Here is a 15,066-nt window from a genome sequence, read left to right as displayed (position 1 = left end):
TGTTTGGCAATGGCTTGTAGTCGCCATTCCAATTCATCCCAAATGCATTCAATGGCATTAAGGGGTTTTTGTGCAGGTACAAATCATTTCTCATTAAATCTTTTCTTTATGGATGTCACTGTTGCCTCAATGTTGGAATGTCACAGAATGCAGTTTAATTATTATTTGTTTTCACTAGAATCACTAGAACCTGTTAATTAGGAGTTGTCCACATACTGCAATGTATAAATGCTATGTAAACAGCAGTTATACTGGCAGCCTAATTTCAGCCTCTGCTTTAACCAAGGAAGTTAGCTTCCTGTTTGCCTTGTTTCCTGCAAGAGCAAACCTCAGGAATTCATGTGGATTTATGCGTCGGCAGCTAAAGACAAAAGACTGCTGAGAAATGCTGTATGGTTGGGAATTTGTAGTGACACATGCTTTGAACACCCAGGAGCACCTGATCGAGAATGAGGTGGCGGTGTTGAGGCGTGTTAAGCATCCTAATATCATCATGCTGATTGAGGAGGTGGATACGCCCACTGAGCTCTATCTAGTCATGGAACTTGTGAAGGTACTGTTTGTTAGTCACCTCTTAAACTGTATCTCTCAACAATGCACACTTACATGTGTTCTTACCACACCATATATATATTGCATTTAAAGACAACATAAAAAAATACTATTCTTTACTTGATAAACGTCCCTGTGGTCTTATTGTGCATGATCCATTGGTGTACACTGACAAAATTATTTAGTAAATATGTGAAACTTTTCTCTGCTTCTGAAACTTATGAACTTTATAATTAAATATGTATAATTTTTAGATTTGTAAACAGTAAAATTGTGAAATACCATTGCTGTTTAAAATAACTTTTCTATTTTAACTTTTTAATAAAATCATAATTTCTATGATGGCAAAGCTGAATATTCAACAGCCATTTTTGTATAAAATAAAACTAAACTAATAATATAATATAATATAATATAATATAATATAATATAATATAATATAATATAATATATATGTTCCATGACTAAAATATATAATATGTTTCATGATGCAATAAAATTCCCATGTATAAAATCAGGTCCAACATACATTATTAGGTAGGTCAAATGCATTGAGAATTCTTTGTTTTATTGTCAGCAATATTGCTCTAAATGGACGCTTTTATAGACAGAACAAATGTATGTTGAACGTGTGTTTTATACAAAATAGTTTTTTTTTTAGTTATTTGTATTGCCATTTGTGTTTTAGGGTGGAGATCTGTTTGATGCAATCACCTCCTCAACAAAATACACCGAAAGAGATGCTTGTGTGATGGTATTCGACCTGGCAGCAGCTCTCAAATACCTGCACAGAATGTGTATCGTCCATCGAGACATCAAACCTGAGAATCTGCTGGTATGAACACAACTTGCACAGAGACTATGGATCTAAGAATACTTTAATCCACACATCTTTGACACACACAGCAATATAGAGACACAAAACCTGTGAAATAAAAACTTTGCACTTTGTACATGAAAAATTACTTAAGGTACGAAATAATATAAATCCTGGTGGATAAAAATAACCCTTTTTGCCTCTTTCACTATGTGTCGTAGGTGTGTGAATACCCTAATGGTACAAAGTCTTTGAAGTTGGGTGATTTTGGCTTGGCCACAGTGGTTGAAGGCCCGCTGTACACTGTTTGCGGAACACCTACTTACGTTGCCCCAGAAATCATAGCAGAGTCAGGGTAAGAGTCATTGATTGTTTTGTTTTTATATCATCAAAAGTGATATTGCTATGGAAGCATGACTATCTGTGTTTAATAGCCTTTAAAATGCTGGAGGATGAATGCTATTGACTGTCTTTCTATCCGGGCATCGTTGCAGTTATGGGCTTAAGGTGGATATCTGGGCAGCGGGAGTGATCACCTATATCCTTCTATGTGGCTTCCCACCTTTCCGCAGGTAACACTAGATAAAACTGGCTCAGTCCTTCATGTTAAAGACAGCATGAAACAGTAGTTGCGATAGTCTTTTCTTTCCAATAGTGACCTATATCCAAATGAAACGGCTTCTAGAGAAGAGATGCCATTGCAAGTGGAAGGGGAAGTTATTTTGGTTAAAGATTACCAGGACACAAAAATTAAATATTAATGTGCACGGATAAATCATTTATTATAATTACTGCAATATTCCATAAAAAAACAAGAATTGTCTATTTTGATTTCATATTCTGACTTTTTAAAAAATTCAGTCTCATTTTGTTCATTGCGTACTGTTCTCAGAAGTTATTGTTCATTAAATATTGTGTGTGTGTCATTTGTTTTTGTAGTGAGAATAACCTTCAGGATGACCTATTTGATCAGATTCTGGTAGGGCGTTTAGAGTTCCCTTCACCCTTCTGGGACAATATCACTGATTCTGCTAAAGTGAGTACAGACAAACACACATTTTGACACATGCTACATTTCTTAAAATGCACTGTTTTAATCTCACTCATTTATCTCCACATCCTTCATTCTTCATCTTGTATACTCTGTCCTGACTGCTGCACTCCACTTTCTTTCATCCTACTCACCATCATCTCATCTCATTCACATCCTCCCCCTCTCACACTCAGCCCATCCAGCTTTAGAACTGTTTTTGCATGCTAGGTTTATAAAATCTTTCTCTTCACTGAATGGCAGAATGTTTTGCTGTGTTTGCAAATGTGAGTGTTTTAATACACTTTAACGTCTTTATCACATTTTAATTTAGAAAATTACATTTTATGTACAGTATATAGGGGTGTATGTATACTGTATACAGGTATATATATATATATATATATATATATATATATATATATATATATATATATATATATATATAAATTAGGAGTGTAACGGTTAGGGGTGCAATAGATCAAAAAACTCACGGTTCGTATCGTTTCTCGGATCAGAGTCACGGATCGGATCATTTTTCGGATCAGCAAAAAAAAAAAATGGCCTCATGTCTGCTCCTATAAACACACCGATAGCGTTTGTAATGGCTTTAGCCCGGTCTGATTGTGCAACAAGCTTAAATGTCGCAGTGATAAGCGGTTGTTGACCAACCTTCTTTTTCACTCCTGTCAGTGAAACATCGAGGTGATGTTGCTTCAATGCGTAGCCATACTGCCACAGTGCCAACACACCGTCATGGTTTTATCGACTAACCTCTTTCCTTCATCATTATATTTGACAGGGAAGCCAAGTGCTCCCATACAGGGGATTTAAATGACGCGGGTGTTCAAGCTCCTCCCGCTCGCCATGACCACGCTGTGTGGAGTGAACATGCGCACAACTTTTTTTTCATAAATCAATCCGCTGATCACGTGTGTGCCGAACCGAAGATATTGATCAGAACGTATCACGGATCAATGATGATCAGTTGCACCACTAGTAACGGTACACAAAAAATGATGGTTCGGTACGTACCTTGGTATTGAAGTCACTGTTCGGTACGGTTTTGGTGTAGCGGGGGGACAAAGCATAAAAATGCTTTTTTTTTTTAAATGAACTATACACATACACATTTGTTTTATAATTAAACAAATGTGTATATGAGTTTAAATAAATTCTATTATAATTAATCTTAATCTTAACAACAGAGTCCAAAATCATGCTGTAAATTGCACATAAGGCAGGTTTTGTGTTAACATCTAAATCTAATTATAAAGTTAATTTTCTACTCCAATTCATTTTAATCATTTACACAGTGGCTGCATTAGCTTGTTTTCATGACAAATTTATTTAAACATACATTAAATAATCAAGACATTTCTAACAGGTTAAGTAAATATAATGAATAGCCTAGGCTAATATAGAGCATATACAAAACTAACCTGCTGTCGACACTAAATGCCTGAGGTAAATGTATTGATATCTTTCCCCAGTTGAAACACTGGCTGAGAGCAAGGGGGTAATTCATCAACCGGAAACTGAAGCTTCGCGGGAGCCGCCATTGTAGCAGAACTTCACCTGCTGTTAACATTCCATTGACTCCCATTCATTTTCGCGTCACTTTGATAGCGAATAACTTAACATATGAGGCATCCAAAGAATTGGTTTGTCCATTATTTATTTCTAAAGAAACACAACAATGTATGAAAGGCTCCATTACTTTGTATCTTACGTTATGGCCCCGTAGAAGCTGCTTTTATAAAAATAGGCTAATGATTGTGTCATAACCATGCGACTTTCTGTCGCACAATAGATAAATTACCGTATAGACAGGAGGAGAAGCTCGCAGGCAATCTTCTACTGTCTATGCCAAATCTTCTCATGGAGTATGTTTCTTTCATTTGAATGTGCGTAGTCTGATTAATAAAATGGACTCTCTACGAGTTTGGGCCGACACGACTGGTGCAGACATAATGGTCATAACTGAGACATGGCTAAATGCCTCAGTCACAAATGATATGATCAATATCGATTCATATACAGTCTTCAGATCTGATCGTGTAAAAAAAGGAGGAGGAATTGTGATTTATGTGAGATCCACTTTAAACTGTTCCTGCATACAGACAACCAGCAAACCGAATGGTCTCGAACTTCTAGCACTCAAATTAAATCTCGTTGCCGGCTCCGATATTATTGTGGTTGGTTGTTATCGCCCGCGTTCATCGTCTTCAAGCGAGGTATGTACTTTACTTGCGGACTTTTTTCATGATTGGACTAAATATGAATTGATTATTCTTGGCGACTTCAACTGGGATTGGCTGTCGCCATCTTCTGATCTCTTCAAGGAGACCTGTGACTCTCATTGTTTGTTACAGCTGATTAATTCAAAAACCCGGATGAATCATAAGGATTTGGACAGATCTACCTTATTGGACTTAATTTTAACTAATGCCCCCCACAGATATTCAGCATCTGGAGTCTTTTGCAATGACATTAGTGATCACTGTGCAGTTGTCTGTGTGAGAAATTGCAAAATTCCTAGAAATCCACCACGTTATATTTTTAAAAGATTTTTTAAGCATTTTAATGAACAAGCTTTTCTACGCGATCTCTATCATAGTGATCTGGGTGCAGTTTCCAGTATGCCTGATGTTACATTGGCTTGGGATTATTTTAAATTGATATTTTCATCAATTTGTGATAAACATTCTCCAGTCAAAAGATTTAGGATAAGTGGAAAAAATAACCCTTGGTTTAAAGACACCGTTTCCACCTCCATAAAACAGAGAAATGCTGCTTGGGTTAAGGCCAAGAAATCTAACAATCCCCTAGACTGGATCACCTACAGAGCTTTACGAAATAAATGCACAAAATTAATCAAAAGTGCAAAACGTGATTATTATTTGTCTACCATAAATGAAAATATAAATAATCCCACAAAGTTCTGGAAATTAATTAAGTCAACTTCAGTACCAAATCAACTATTTAAATTTCCAGAGCATTTAAATGTTAATCATACTGTAGTCAAGGGCAGAGAAGTTATAGCAGATACTTTTAATAATCATTTTACTTCAGTAGGCTCCACGTCTGATGCCACTATTACGGGTGTTAATATCTTAAATGCTGATCCTATTCAATACTGCCCGTCAGAATCTTTTAATTCTGCACCCATAACCATTGCGCAGGTTCACAATGCCCTAACGAATTTAGACATTAAAAAAAAGGCAGGATTCGATCAAATCGAGCCTTATTTTCTAAAAGTGGCAGCTAATCTCGTATCAGAACCTATAGCCTCTATATTTAATTTAAGTCTCGTTTCAAATGTTACACCTAAATCGTGGAAATCGGCAATGGTTACCCCACTATTTAAAGGGGGAGACCCCTTAGATCCAACTAATTACCGTCCTATCTCCAGATTGCCAGTTTTAGCGAAAGTTTTTGAATCACTGATAAATAATCAATTAAAACAATTTCTATCGGCTAACAATATTCTTCATGATTACCAGTCAGGATTCAGAACAGGACATAGCACCATTACTGCAGCCATGCTAGTCTCTAATGATATTATATCCTCTTTAGATAGTAAAAAGTCATGCGCCGCATTATTCGTCGATTTATCAAAAGCTTTCGACTCCGTAGATCACAAATTATTGTTACAGAGACTTAGGTCTATAGGCCTCAGTGAAGCAGCCTTAAGCTGGTTTGATAATTACCTTTCAGAACGCACCCAATGTGTGTCTGTGGAAAACTATAACTCACCTTTCCTTCAAGTCAATATCGGCGTTCCCCAAGGATCCGTTTTAGCCCCTCTTTTATTTTCTATCTTCATTAATGATTTAGGCAATGGAATAGAGTCAGCGAAACTGCATTTGTATGCAGACGATACAATCATTCATACAACAGCACCTACTTTAAATCAAGCTTTGAACCATTTACAGAATGCTTTTCAAGTTTTGCAGCACTCATTGTCTCAGTTAAAATTGGTTTTAAATACAAAAAAGACAAAATATATGATTTTTAGTCGTGGCCGTTCCAAGGTAGCTGATATTTCAATCTCAACCTCTAATGGTATTTCTCTAGAAAGAGTCAGTTGCTATAAATACATAGGAATCTGGCTTGATGAAAGATTAGCATTCGATGTACATATTGATATGTTGCTGAAGAAGCTTAGGCCAAAATTAGGCTTCTTTTTTCGCTCAAAAAATTGTTTTCCATTTGAGGCCCGAAAGAAATTAGTTGAGAGTGCTTTTTTATCCATCATTGATTATGGTGATCTCTTATATATGCATGCAGCTACTACTCTACTCAGAAAATTAGATTGCGTGTATCACGCTGCTTTACGCTTTGTTTCTGGTGCAGAGTCACGGACACATCATTGTATTCTTTATGATTCCTTAGCTTGGTCATCTCTAACCCTAACCCTAAAGGAGAAAACTACATATGTACTTATTCATTGCAAAAGCTCTTTTAGGTAAACTACCTTCTTATATCTCAAATCTTTTAATCTATTATACAAATACCTATCAAACTAGGTCTAGCTCTCGCCTCCGGCTAAAAGTCCCAAGGGTATTGTCAGAATTTGGTAAAAGTGCTTTTTCTTTTTACGCTCCTTGGACTTGGAATGAACTACAAAATGTATTGAAGCTAGATGCACTTCCAACCCTGACCTCTTTGAAACGTCTTTTACTCAATGTTTTAAAGGAAAATTGTAACTGTTTTCCTTGACTCATTTTTATCAATGTTGTCTGTGAATGTGTAAATTGTGATATTTCTTTTCAATGATTCTTGTGTATGAATTTTTTTTTTTTTGTGCCGCCGTCTTGACCAGGTCTCTCTGGAAGAAGAGATAGCAATATCTCAATGTGATTCTCCTGGTTAAAAAAAATAAAATAAATAAAAAAAAATAATAAAAAAATAAAAAAAATAAAAAAAAATAAAGGAATAATAAATGAGGCAATCGGGGGGCCATAGAGGCATAAAGTCAAGGGAGAAGACCATAGATAGAGAGTCCATAAAAGCAACGGGACAAAATATTTTAACAACGTTTTTGAGGAATTAGGTGATTCAGATTTGTCTTGGCACAGCTACTAGAAGATTTACAACTGTCAGACTGTCATCACGCTCAGTTTGAGCCTGCGCAGTCGCTCAGCCATCAGGCAGGAAGTGCAATAATCGGGCTTCAGTCTTCTCCGTTGAAATCAATGGGGTCGAAGTGTCCATTTCTTTTACTGTCTATATTTGAGAGATGTGAACATATCGATCGATCATCTCTTCTTCTGAGCTTTTCACTGGTAACAAACAGCGTTGCATTGTCGTGTGTGCCCCCTTCTGGATTGGACTGTGGATCGCCTGTGACTGATTGTATTCGTTGTGCGACTGCATGCACCGAACCGTGACGTCCGTACCGTACGGTTCGAGATGAATACATGCACCGTTACATCCATAAAATTTAAATATGTACAGTATATATACTCGCTCTAGACAGAGCATTATTAGCCAACTCAGCTGCTTACTCATAACACATAGCAACACAGCTAAAAGTATTCCTAATACTGTATGTTGGATCTTTTATTAAAAGTAGGCTACTTTTACCTGTTGAGACATGTGTTCACAAGCTGTGTAAGAGCTAGGCGTGTGATGTTTGAGTTGGGGAAGAAACAACGTGTGAAAGGGGCATGCAAGGTTGTTTGAAAATATGCTTTATTTTTGTAATTCCGCTAGGTGCCACTAGTGTCACAGAAACTAAATACTTCACCTTTAACTTTAAGTGCAAAGATTTAATATAAAAGTTTTTGTTTCCTGTCCTTTTGTGTACCCTTTTAATGCTAAAAATCTATTAAGTCAAACAATTTAATGATCATGATGTGTTCATACAGGAGTTGATTGGTCACATGCTGCAGGTGAATGTGGAGGCCAGATACACAGCAGAGGACGTGCTGTCTCACCCCTGGGTCACGGTAAATGTGAGTGGATGGTTTGTTTTTGAGTTTTTTAGGTCAATATTGTGGAGTTATGTAATGCATATCCTACACTGAAGTATCACATTTATACATATTAGAGCCCGACTGATATGGATTTTTGGGGGCCGATGCCGATACCGATATTAGGGAGTAAAAAAAGCCCGATACCGATATATCGGCCGATATTATTTATGTGTATATTATAATACAGTAGCAATATTATTTATGTGTATTATAGTACAGTATACCAGTCAAAAGTTTGGACACTTTCCTATTGGTGTGTACAAACTTTTGATGGGTACTTTACACAGTAGCTATAAACAGAATAAATATATTTTATAAACACGTTTTGCAATGATCACTCAAATGTGGTAATCAAACACTTGTGTGACAGATATGTAATGGAGGCAGGGGGAATGATAGAATGAGAATTATACAGCTGAGCTGTAACCAAACTAGTTTGCATGGCATGTTATATTATATTATATTATATTCTAAATACTGTTGCATAATCTTCACTAACGACGACTTTGTCTTTTAATTTAGTCATAACTTGTATCAATAAATATATAAAAAGTGTCACTGACAAAACCTTATTATCTTCTATTTTTACTCTTAATTCCTCTAATCTCTACCAGTGGAGGAAGAACTCAGATCTTTTTACTAAAGTAAAATGAATAATATCATAATGAAAACGTTTTTAATTACATATGTACAGTACTTTTATACTATTTTAAATAATTAGTAAGCAAAATGTACTAAACGTGAAACTAGGCTACTCTTAATGCAAAATGGCCCTATATAAAGTGTTATAATTATATACATTTTTGGAATATTGCTTGATGTTGTAACGTAGCGTTATCAGGCAGAATGAGCTTTAACACTGTGTCTACACCGGACACGGCCGTTACTGCTCGCGTAGCAACAGCTGTTTACCCTAGACAAAGCAGAATCAGTTTACTGTCGGAGATCGCTCGCGCCACGCATTTTAATCAATGTTTCATCAACCAATTGCCTTAATAAATAAGAAGAAGGCCTAAATATAGCAGACAATATAATCAGGACTTCTCAGCTGCGCGCTTGCAATAGTCACAAGCTCACACAATACGTGACAGAGGCTTGTAGCAGAGAAATCAATTCTGTGAATTACACTGCGCAAATCACAAGTAGGCTACTACCCACCGGATGAAGAAGGGTTGGCTCTCAGTCTCCACAGGCTACATAAAATATTCATTTTATTTTATTTTATTTTATTTTTCGTGTTCGCATTTATGAGGAAAAAACAATGTTACAGACGCGACAGTTCAGCACTACGGACGTGAGCGCTCTGAAAGCGGCACTAATGCTTTGAAACTTTCACATAGACATCAAACAGAAAGCACAAAACCTTTCGTTTCAAAGTGAATTTCGTTTTGTATTAATTGTATCTTAATTTTAATCAATGTTTCATCAACCATTTGCCTGCATTTAATTTATAAGAAGTAAATATAGCAGACGATAGACAATCTCGACACGGAGGCGCCTGCGGGTGAACTGGAGCTCGTCTCATGAACCGAAACTCAGCGTATAGACCTGAGAATTGAAATATATCTATATTGAAATGTCTACTTTTAAACAGAACAATTCAAAACGAAAGACAGACAGACTCATGTAATCGTATGAAATGTGCATTTCTCTCTGGCGCGCGTTCACTGAATATCACGAATCAGCATCGTCAACTTCATCTTTGGCTGACACTGACTGAAAACACTTGTTTATTAATAAACAATTAAAATGTCTCCTTGCTATATTTGTTGTATTCATAATCATTATTACTGCCAGTTCTTGTGACAGCTTTTAGGTGCTTTATTGGCAGCGCCACCCTTACATGAATCACCGTACCCGCATTTTTTAAAATATTCATTTATCGGCCATTATAAATGCCGATACCGATAGTTAGGAAAATGCCTAAAATCGGCCGATAATATCGGCCCGCCGATATATCGGTCGGGCTCTAATACATATATATATATATATATATATATATAATATACCAAAATCAAAATGTATTTTAAGCATTGCATGTTGAGCAGCATGGATGGCCATAAGGGATTCACTCGCACACTTACTCATAAAACATTATTGATGTAATTTGAGCTGTATTAGAGGTTGTTTTGATATTTACATTTTTTTTTTCAAACTGAAACCTACAATTTAGTCAATATGCACGGGTGGACACAGTTACAGTATATTGCTCACCATTAGATTGGCCTATCCTAATCCACTTCAATAACCAACAGGAGGATGCTGCAATGGAAAACAATATGAAGATGGAGGTGGCAGGTAAACTCAAAAAGCACTTTAACTCTGTGCAGAAACAGAGCAACACTTCCCCTGGAGTCTCTGTTCTTGTGGTGAGCAAACACACTCACATATGAGAAACAGTCTGCCCATCATAACTGCAGCTGTTGTCATCTGTTAATATGAACTGCTTAAAAAAACAAAAACAATATCATCCTCTCGGTCCCTAATGATTAGTACTTGGATTACACATAATTCCAAAGCATAGCGTCACTGAAATTACAGCCACTGTGGACACCAGCATCAAATCAATCAGTTTGTCTCCCTCAGCGCTCATGACTTACATAACTGCTAAGTCTCAGGAAATATGAGAGATTATTGTATTGCAAACAAGCACAGCACCAAATATTCCAGAGCTATGAAATTGAAAATGAGATTCAGAAAGCATCACATCAGGCGCAAGTATAACGATCCCGTTCATTTTCTCCATAACATTTTTTTTTACTTTAAGTGATACTGTATTTTTTCAACACACCTTTCAACCATTTAACACAGACCTAGAGTCGTGTGATTTCAACTTTTGTATTTAAAATAATTAACCAAAACAAAAATGTGTTTCATTACGGTTGACCGGGAAGGGACATGTTCGGTTCACTTGGAAACCTGGAATTATCGGAAATGGCCACGACAAAACTATGGTCACGTAGTTTATTTACACATTTAATTCGTGGCCACGAGAAATAGATTTCGTTCTCTCAACATAGATTCTCAAGGCCACACCTTTACATCGGATGACCATGACATAAGGAGGTCGTTACCTCGAAAAAATTATCTCTTGTCAAACCTAAATCACTCAGCAGTGATTCCCTTTAAAGCCGTGGGCACACTTAAGTTAACGACTGTAATGTAATTTGATACTTACGATTGATCATGCCCAAATGCGCCGAGTCGCATTCAGTCGGTGTTTAAAATCAGCTATGGTCGATGGAAACATTAACACTGTAAGTGTGTTTAGTTCAGTCTTAGAGTGTTTCAGCTCTAAGTCATTAAGTGTGTCCCCGGCTTAAGTCAAGGATCCATACACTTTGAATTGTTTACTGGTATATTTGTATATATTTGCATATATTGCTATACTTATACAAGTCATTAGTTTATTCATGTGATTCAAAGCTGAATTTTCTGCATAATTACTCTAGTTTTCAATATCACATGATCTTTAAATAGTCATTCTAATATGCTGATTTGGTGCTCAAGAAACATTTCTTAGTATTATCAATGTTGGAAACTGATTAATATTTTTGAGGAAACAAATTTTCTTTTCAAACATTCTTATATCCAACACAAAAAAACCAAACGTTTGAATTGTGATGTATATACATAGTGTTTAATACAGAGAAATATGCAGTCAGTGCTGCTCTCTATAGTGCCTCAAAATGGCTGAAGGACAAAAAGGAATCATAATCATTTTATTGTTTGGCAGAAGGAGTACTTTATGAGCTCAGAGAGAGACATGGGAGAAACATTTTCAGCCATTTCCACCCTCATGTCTTATTAAATTCCCATCCCAGTTCACTGCACCATAAACCCCTCACTGCCAGTGTCTTAGCTCTTTTCACTGTCATCAAGGTGTTAGTTTCTGTAAATGTGTTTTCAGTGTTGTCATTGGTCTTAACATCGTCTATATTCTTCTTCTCATGATGAAGAATATTGTCTATTACTTATTCTTTGAACTTGACCCCATCATGCAGAACTTGACCTCATCATGCAGTTTTGACAAGACGTCGGTATATATTTAAAGTACTCAGCACATGGGCAGAGCAGTATATTGAATATTCATGATATATTTGCAATGATTTTGCTAGAGCCTTTTTTGTTCACTACACTGCTTGAAAAAGCAGCAAGGGGGTCTTTGGCTGATTGTGTATTGATTTGAATCTCATTTGACAGTTTGAACTATAAGGGCAGGGCTGTACCTACACCCCTTCCTTGCTCTCCCAAGACCCGGAGTGATGTCTGCCACTGGATATTGGGTATTTGAATCCAAATCTAAACCTATTTTTAATGAGCTTGAGAGCTTATGACTATACTAAAATCTAGCACTCTGGCTGCCTCATATTAACCCTCACTGGGTTTTTTCAGCCTTTCTGGTCTTGCCTCACAATAATCATACCATATTGTACCTCATATCCCAACCATAATCTGGTCCACTTTCTGTGTTCCCATCTCCTCACTCCACTCTATGTTCATGGTGGCTCTTTCATGGTGAATACTTTATTGCTGTAATATTCTGAGCCAGATATGGCTTGTGTTGCACATTTGTGCTGTATATTGTTTCTTTCTGGGCTTTAGTTGGAAGGTTTGTATTGGCATGCATGCATTACTGACGGCTTGAATATTAACACTGCAATCTGATGGCCTCTCTCTCTCTCTCTCTCTCTCTCTCTCTCTCTCTCTCTCTCTCTCTCTCTCTCTCTCTCTCTCTCTCTCTCTCTCGCGACAGTATTTCATGGCAGTTGCCAATGTCCTCAAAATTAACCTCATTCTTAGGATCTTGACCATTGCCATCAAAATATCAAAGAAAGTGGTTTAAGAATATGAAACTCTGCCACCATCGCAGTATTGTAATTTAAATTAATAAATCTAATGACCGGGGGAGAGAGAGACATAATTATGCAAAAAAATTGCCTTGGATGAAATATTTTATTTAAAGTTTGAAAGACTTGTTTAGAAATTTTTAGATGAAATGGGGTTTACTTGTTGATTATTTTACTTTTTTATTACATTTAATTGATTAATTTAATTTTGCAGCCAGTAGATTTATCTATTATAAGATATTAAGGATCCGGACAGGTGCTATTCATTTTATCAGCTTTCTTTAAAATTTTTCGGTTTTGTCCACATCAGCTGAGGAACTTGCCAAATAAACCAGATCATATCAGTTTAAAAGAATAGCTCACCCATAAATGAAACTTTTATTAATTACTCACCCTCATGTGATTCTAAATCCATTTTAATCATCACAAGGATATTTTCCATTAAACAAAACAGCAACCGTTCGTGAGCTTAGAATTATACAGTTCTATCTCTGTTTAGGGTAGTTCTGAGATATTGAGCATCAACGTTTTTAAATCCCTGCTGTTTTGTGAGATGGAACCTTTTTATTTTATTAATAACTACTAACAAAATATATTTTTTAGAAAAAATAACACCACACAGACATTAATAAACACCTAATGGATAAGATTATGTCAAAAACTCAATTTCGACCAAAAGTGGAGATAGAACCATATAATTCTAAGCTCACGAGTTCATACTGTTGAAAGCACTATAAAATGTTAAATTAAATAATAATAAAAAAAAACACTAAAGAAGGGGGGAGACCGGGGCTAGTTGTAACACTACCAATTCCACCAATCAGGGATAAGATAGGAGTTATGTGACAGTTTCAGTTTGCTCGGGCTTCCTTTACGATCGCACACGGAGGTTTTCAAGTCTGTGTTGCAATCTCTCATGAAGCTACAGCAGAAAATCAAATTCTGAGATAAGAAAGTAAAAAAAGATAAGATAATATTTTGTTTAGTACTTCTACCATTGTAGATAATGTTGTATGAGTTATATTAGGTCAAACTAGTTTCTATAGTAAAGAATGGTGTATCAACCTCCTGCTAATTTCAAAGCACCATGCTAATACAGCTATTTAAATAATGGCGACAGTGGCGGTGTAGGTTGTAACACGTGTTTTGAAAGTGTTACAACCATCCCCATACAAACAACTATAAATTTTTTTGTGATTTTACAGTTTTTTTCAATTGTTTACATTTTTTTTTATAAAACCGGTTTCTTTTTTTCAAATTGTAATCACAATTATCCAAACACCACACTCAATTGGCATAATTCCTAGATTGTTTGCAAAATGACACACTTCTGTCAAAACATACACACTTCAGTCAAAAGATATACACATATTTGTGAAAATGCTATTAGTTTTCATTTAACCAACACAGGCCTCAATGATCAGACACTATTGCAACCAGTTTCACACTGCTGTGATAAATAAAAAACACATTTGTAAAAAGACTATTTTTAAGAAATAGCATGTGCTAGATTTTTGGCCAGACATTGTTATGTAAGGGATAATTTAGATGAAAAAAAAATTGTGACAAACAAACAACATTCTTCATGATTAGTTTGAGATATAGGGAGAATGTACCCAAATAGGCCTACTGTAAACTTACCAAGCACTGCACAACACTGATTTCTGCAGACTCATATTTCAAGTATTTATTTACAGTATTTCTTACCATAATCAGTTACAGTAATCAACCAATAATGAATTCAATGAAAAAAATAAAATCTGTAGACAAATAAAAAATACTGCATGAAGTACATACAGTTTGACTCTGAAGAAAAAACTACTGTAAAAGCAA

The 15,066-nt window shown here is 36.0% G+C and overlaps 1 protein-coding gene across 10 annotated transcripts in view; it reads left to right on the top strand.

The window, feature by feature from the left end:
- The window catches only part of dclk2a (doublecortin-like kinase 2a), an 87,368-nt gene that overhangs the window by 66,386 nt on the left and 5,916 nt on the right, over window positions 1-15,066 (top strand). For 6 of the 10 annotated variants that reach the window (XM_077246662.1, XM_077246660.1, XM_077246658.1 and 3 more), the window contains 7 exons: window positions 434-553; window positions 1,241-1,387; window positions 1,591-1,724; window positions 1,864-1,941; window positions 2,309-2,405; window positions 8,276-8,362; window positions 10,639-10,752. In XM_077246662.1, coding sequence (XP_077102777.1) covers window positions 434-553; window positions 1,241-1,387; window positions 1,591-1,724; window positions 1,864-1,941; window positions 2,309-2,405; window positions 8,276-8,362; window positions 10,639-10,752 — 777 coding nt within the window. Of the gene's footprint in view, window positions 1-433; window positions 554-1,240; window positions 1,388-1,590; window positions 1,725-1,863; window positions 1,942-2,308; window positions 2,406-8,275; window positions 8,363-10,638; window positions 10,753-12,586; window positions 12,670-15,066 lie in introns of all 10 variants that reach the window. The other 4 variants (XR_013207828.1, XR_013207826.1, XR_013207827.1 and 1 more) reach the window with 1 other exon arrangement.

The sequence above is a fragment of the Siphateles boraxobius genome, unplaced genomic scaffold, assembly GCF_051911475.1.
Source record: "Siphateles boraxobius isolate OS27281-9 unplaced genomic scaffold, OSU_SipBor_1 29, whole genome shotgun sequence".
NCBI classification, from domain to species: Eukaryota; Metazoa; Chordata; class Actinopteri; order Cypriniformes; family Leuciscidae; genus Siphateles; species Siphateles boraxobius.
The sequence above is the reverse complement of the archived record's forward strand: the minus strand, read 5'-3'. Positions and strand labels throughout refer to the sequence as shown.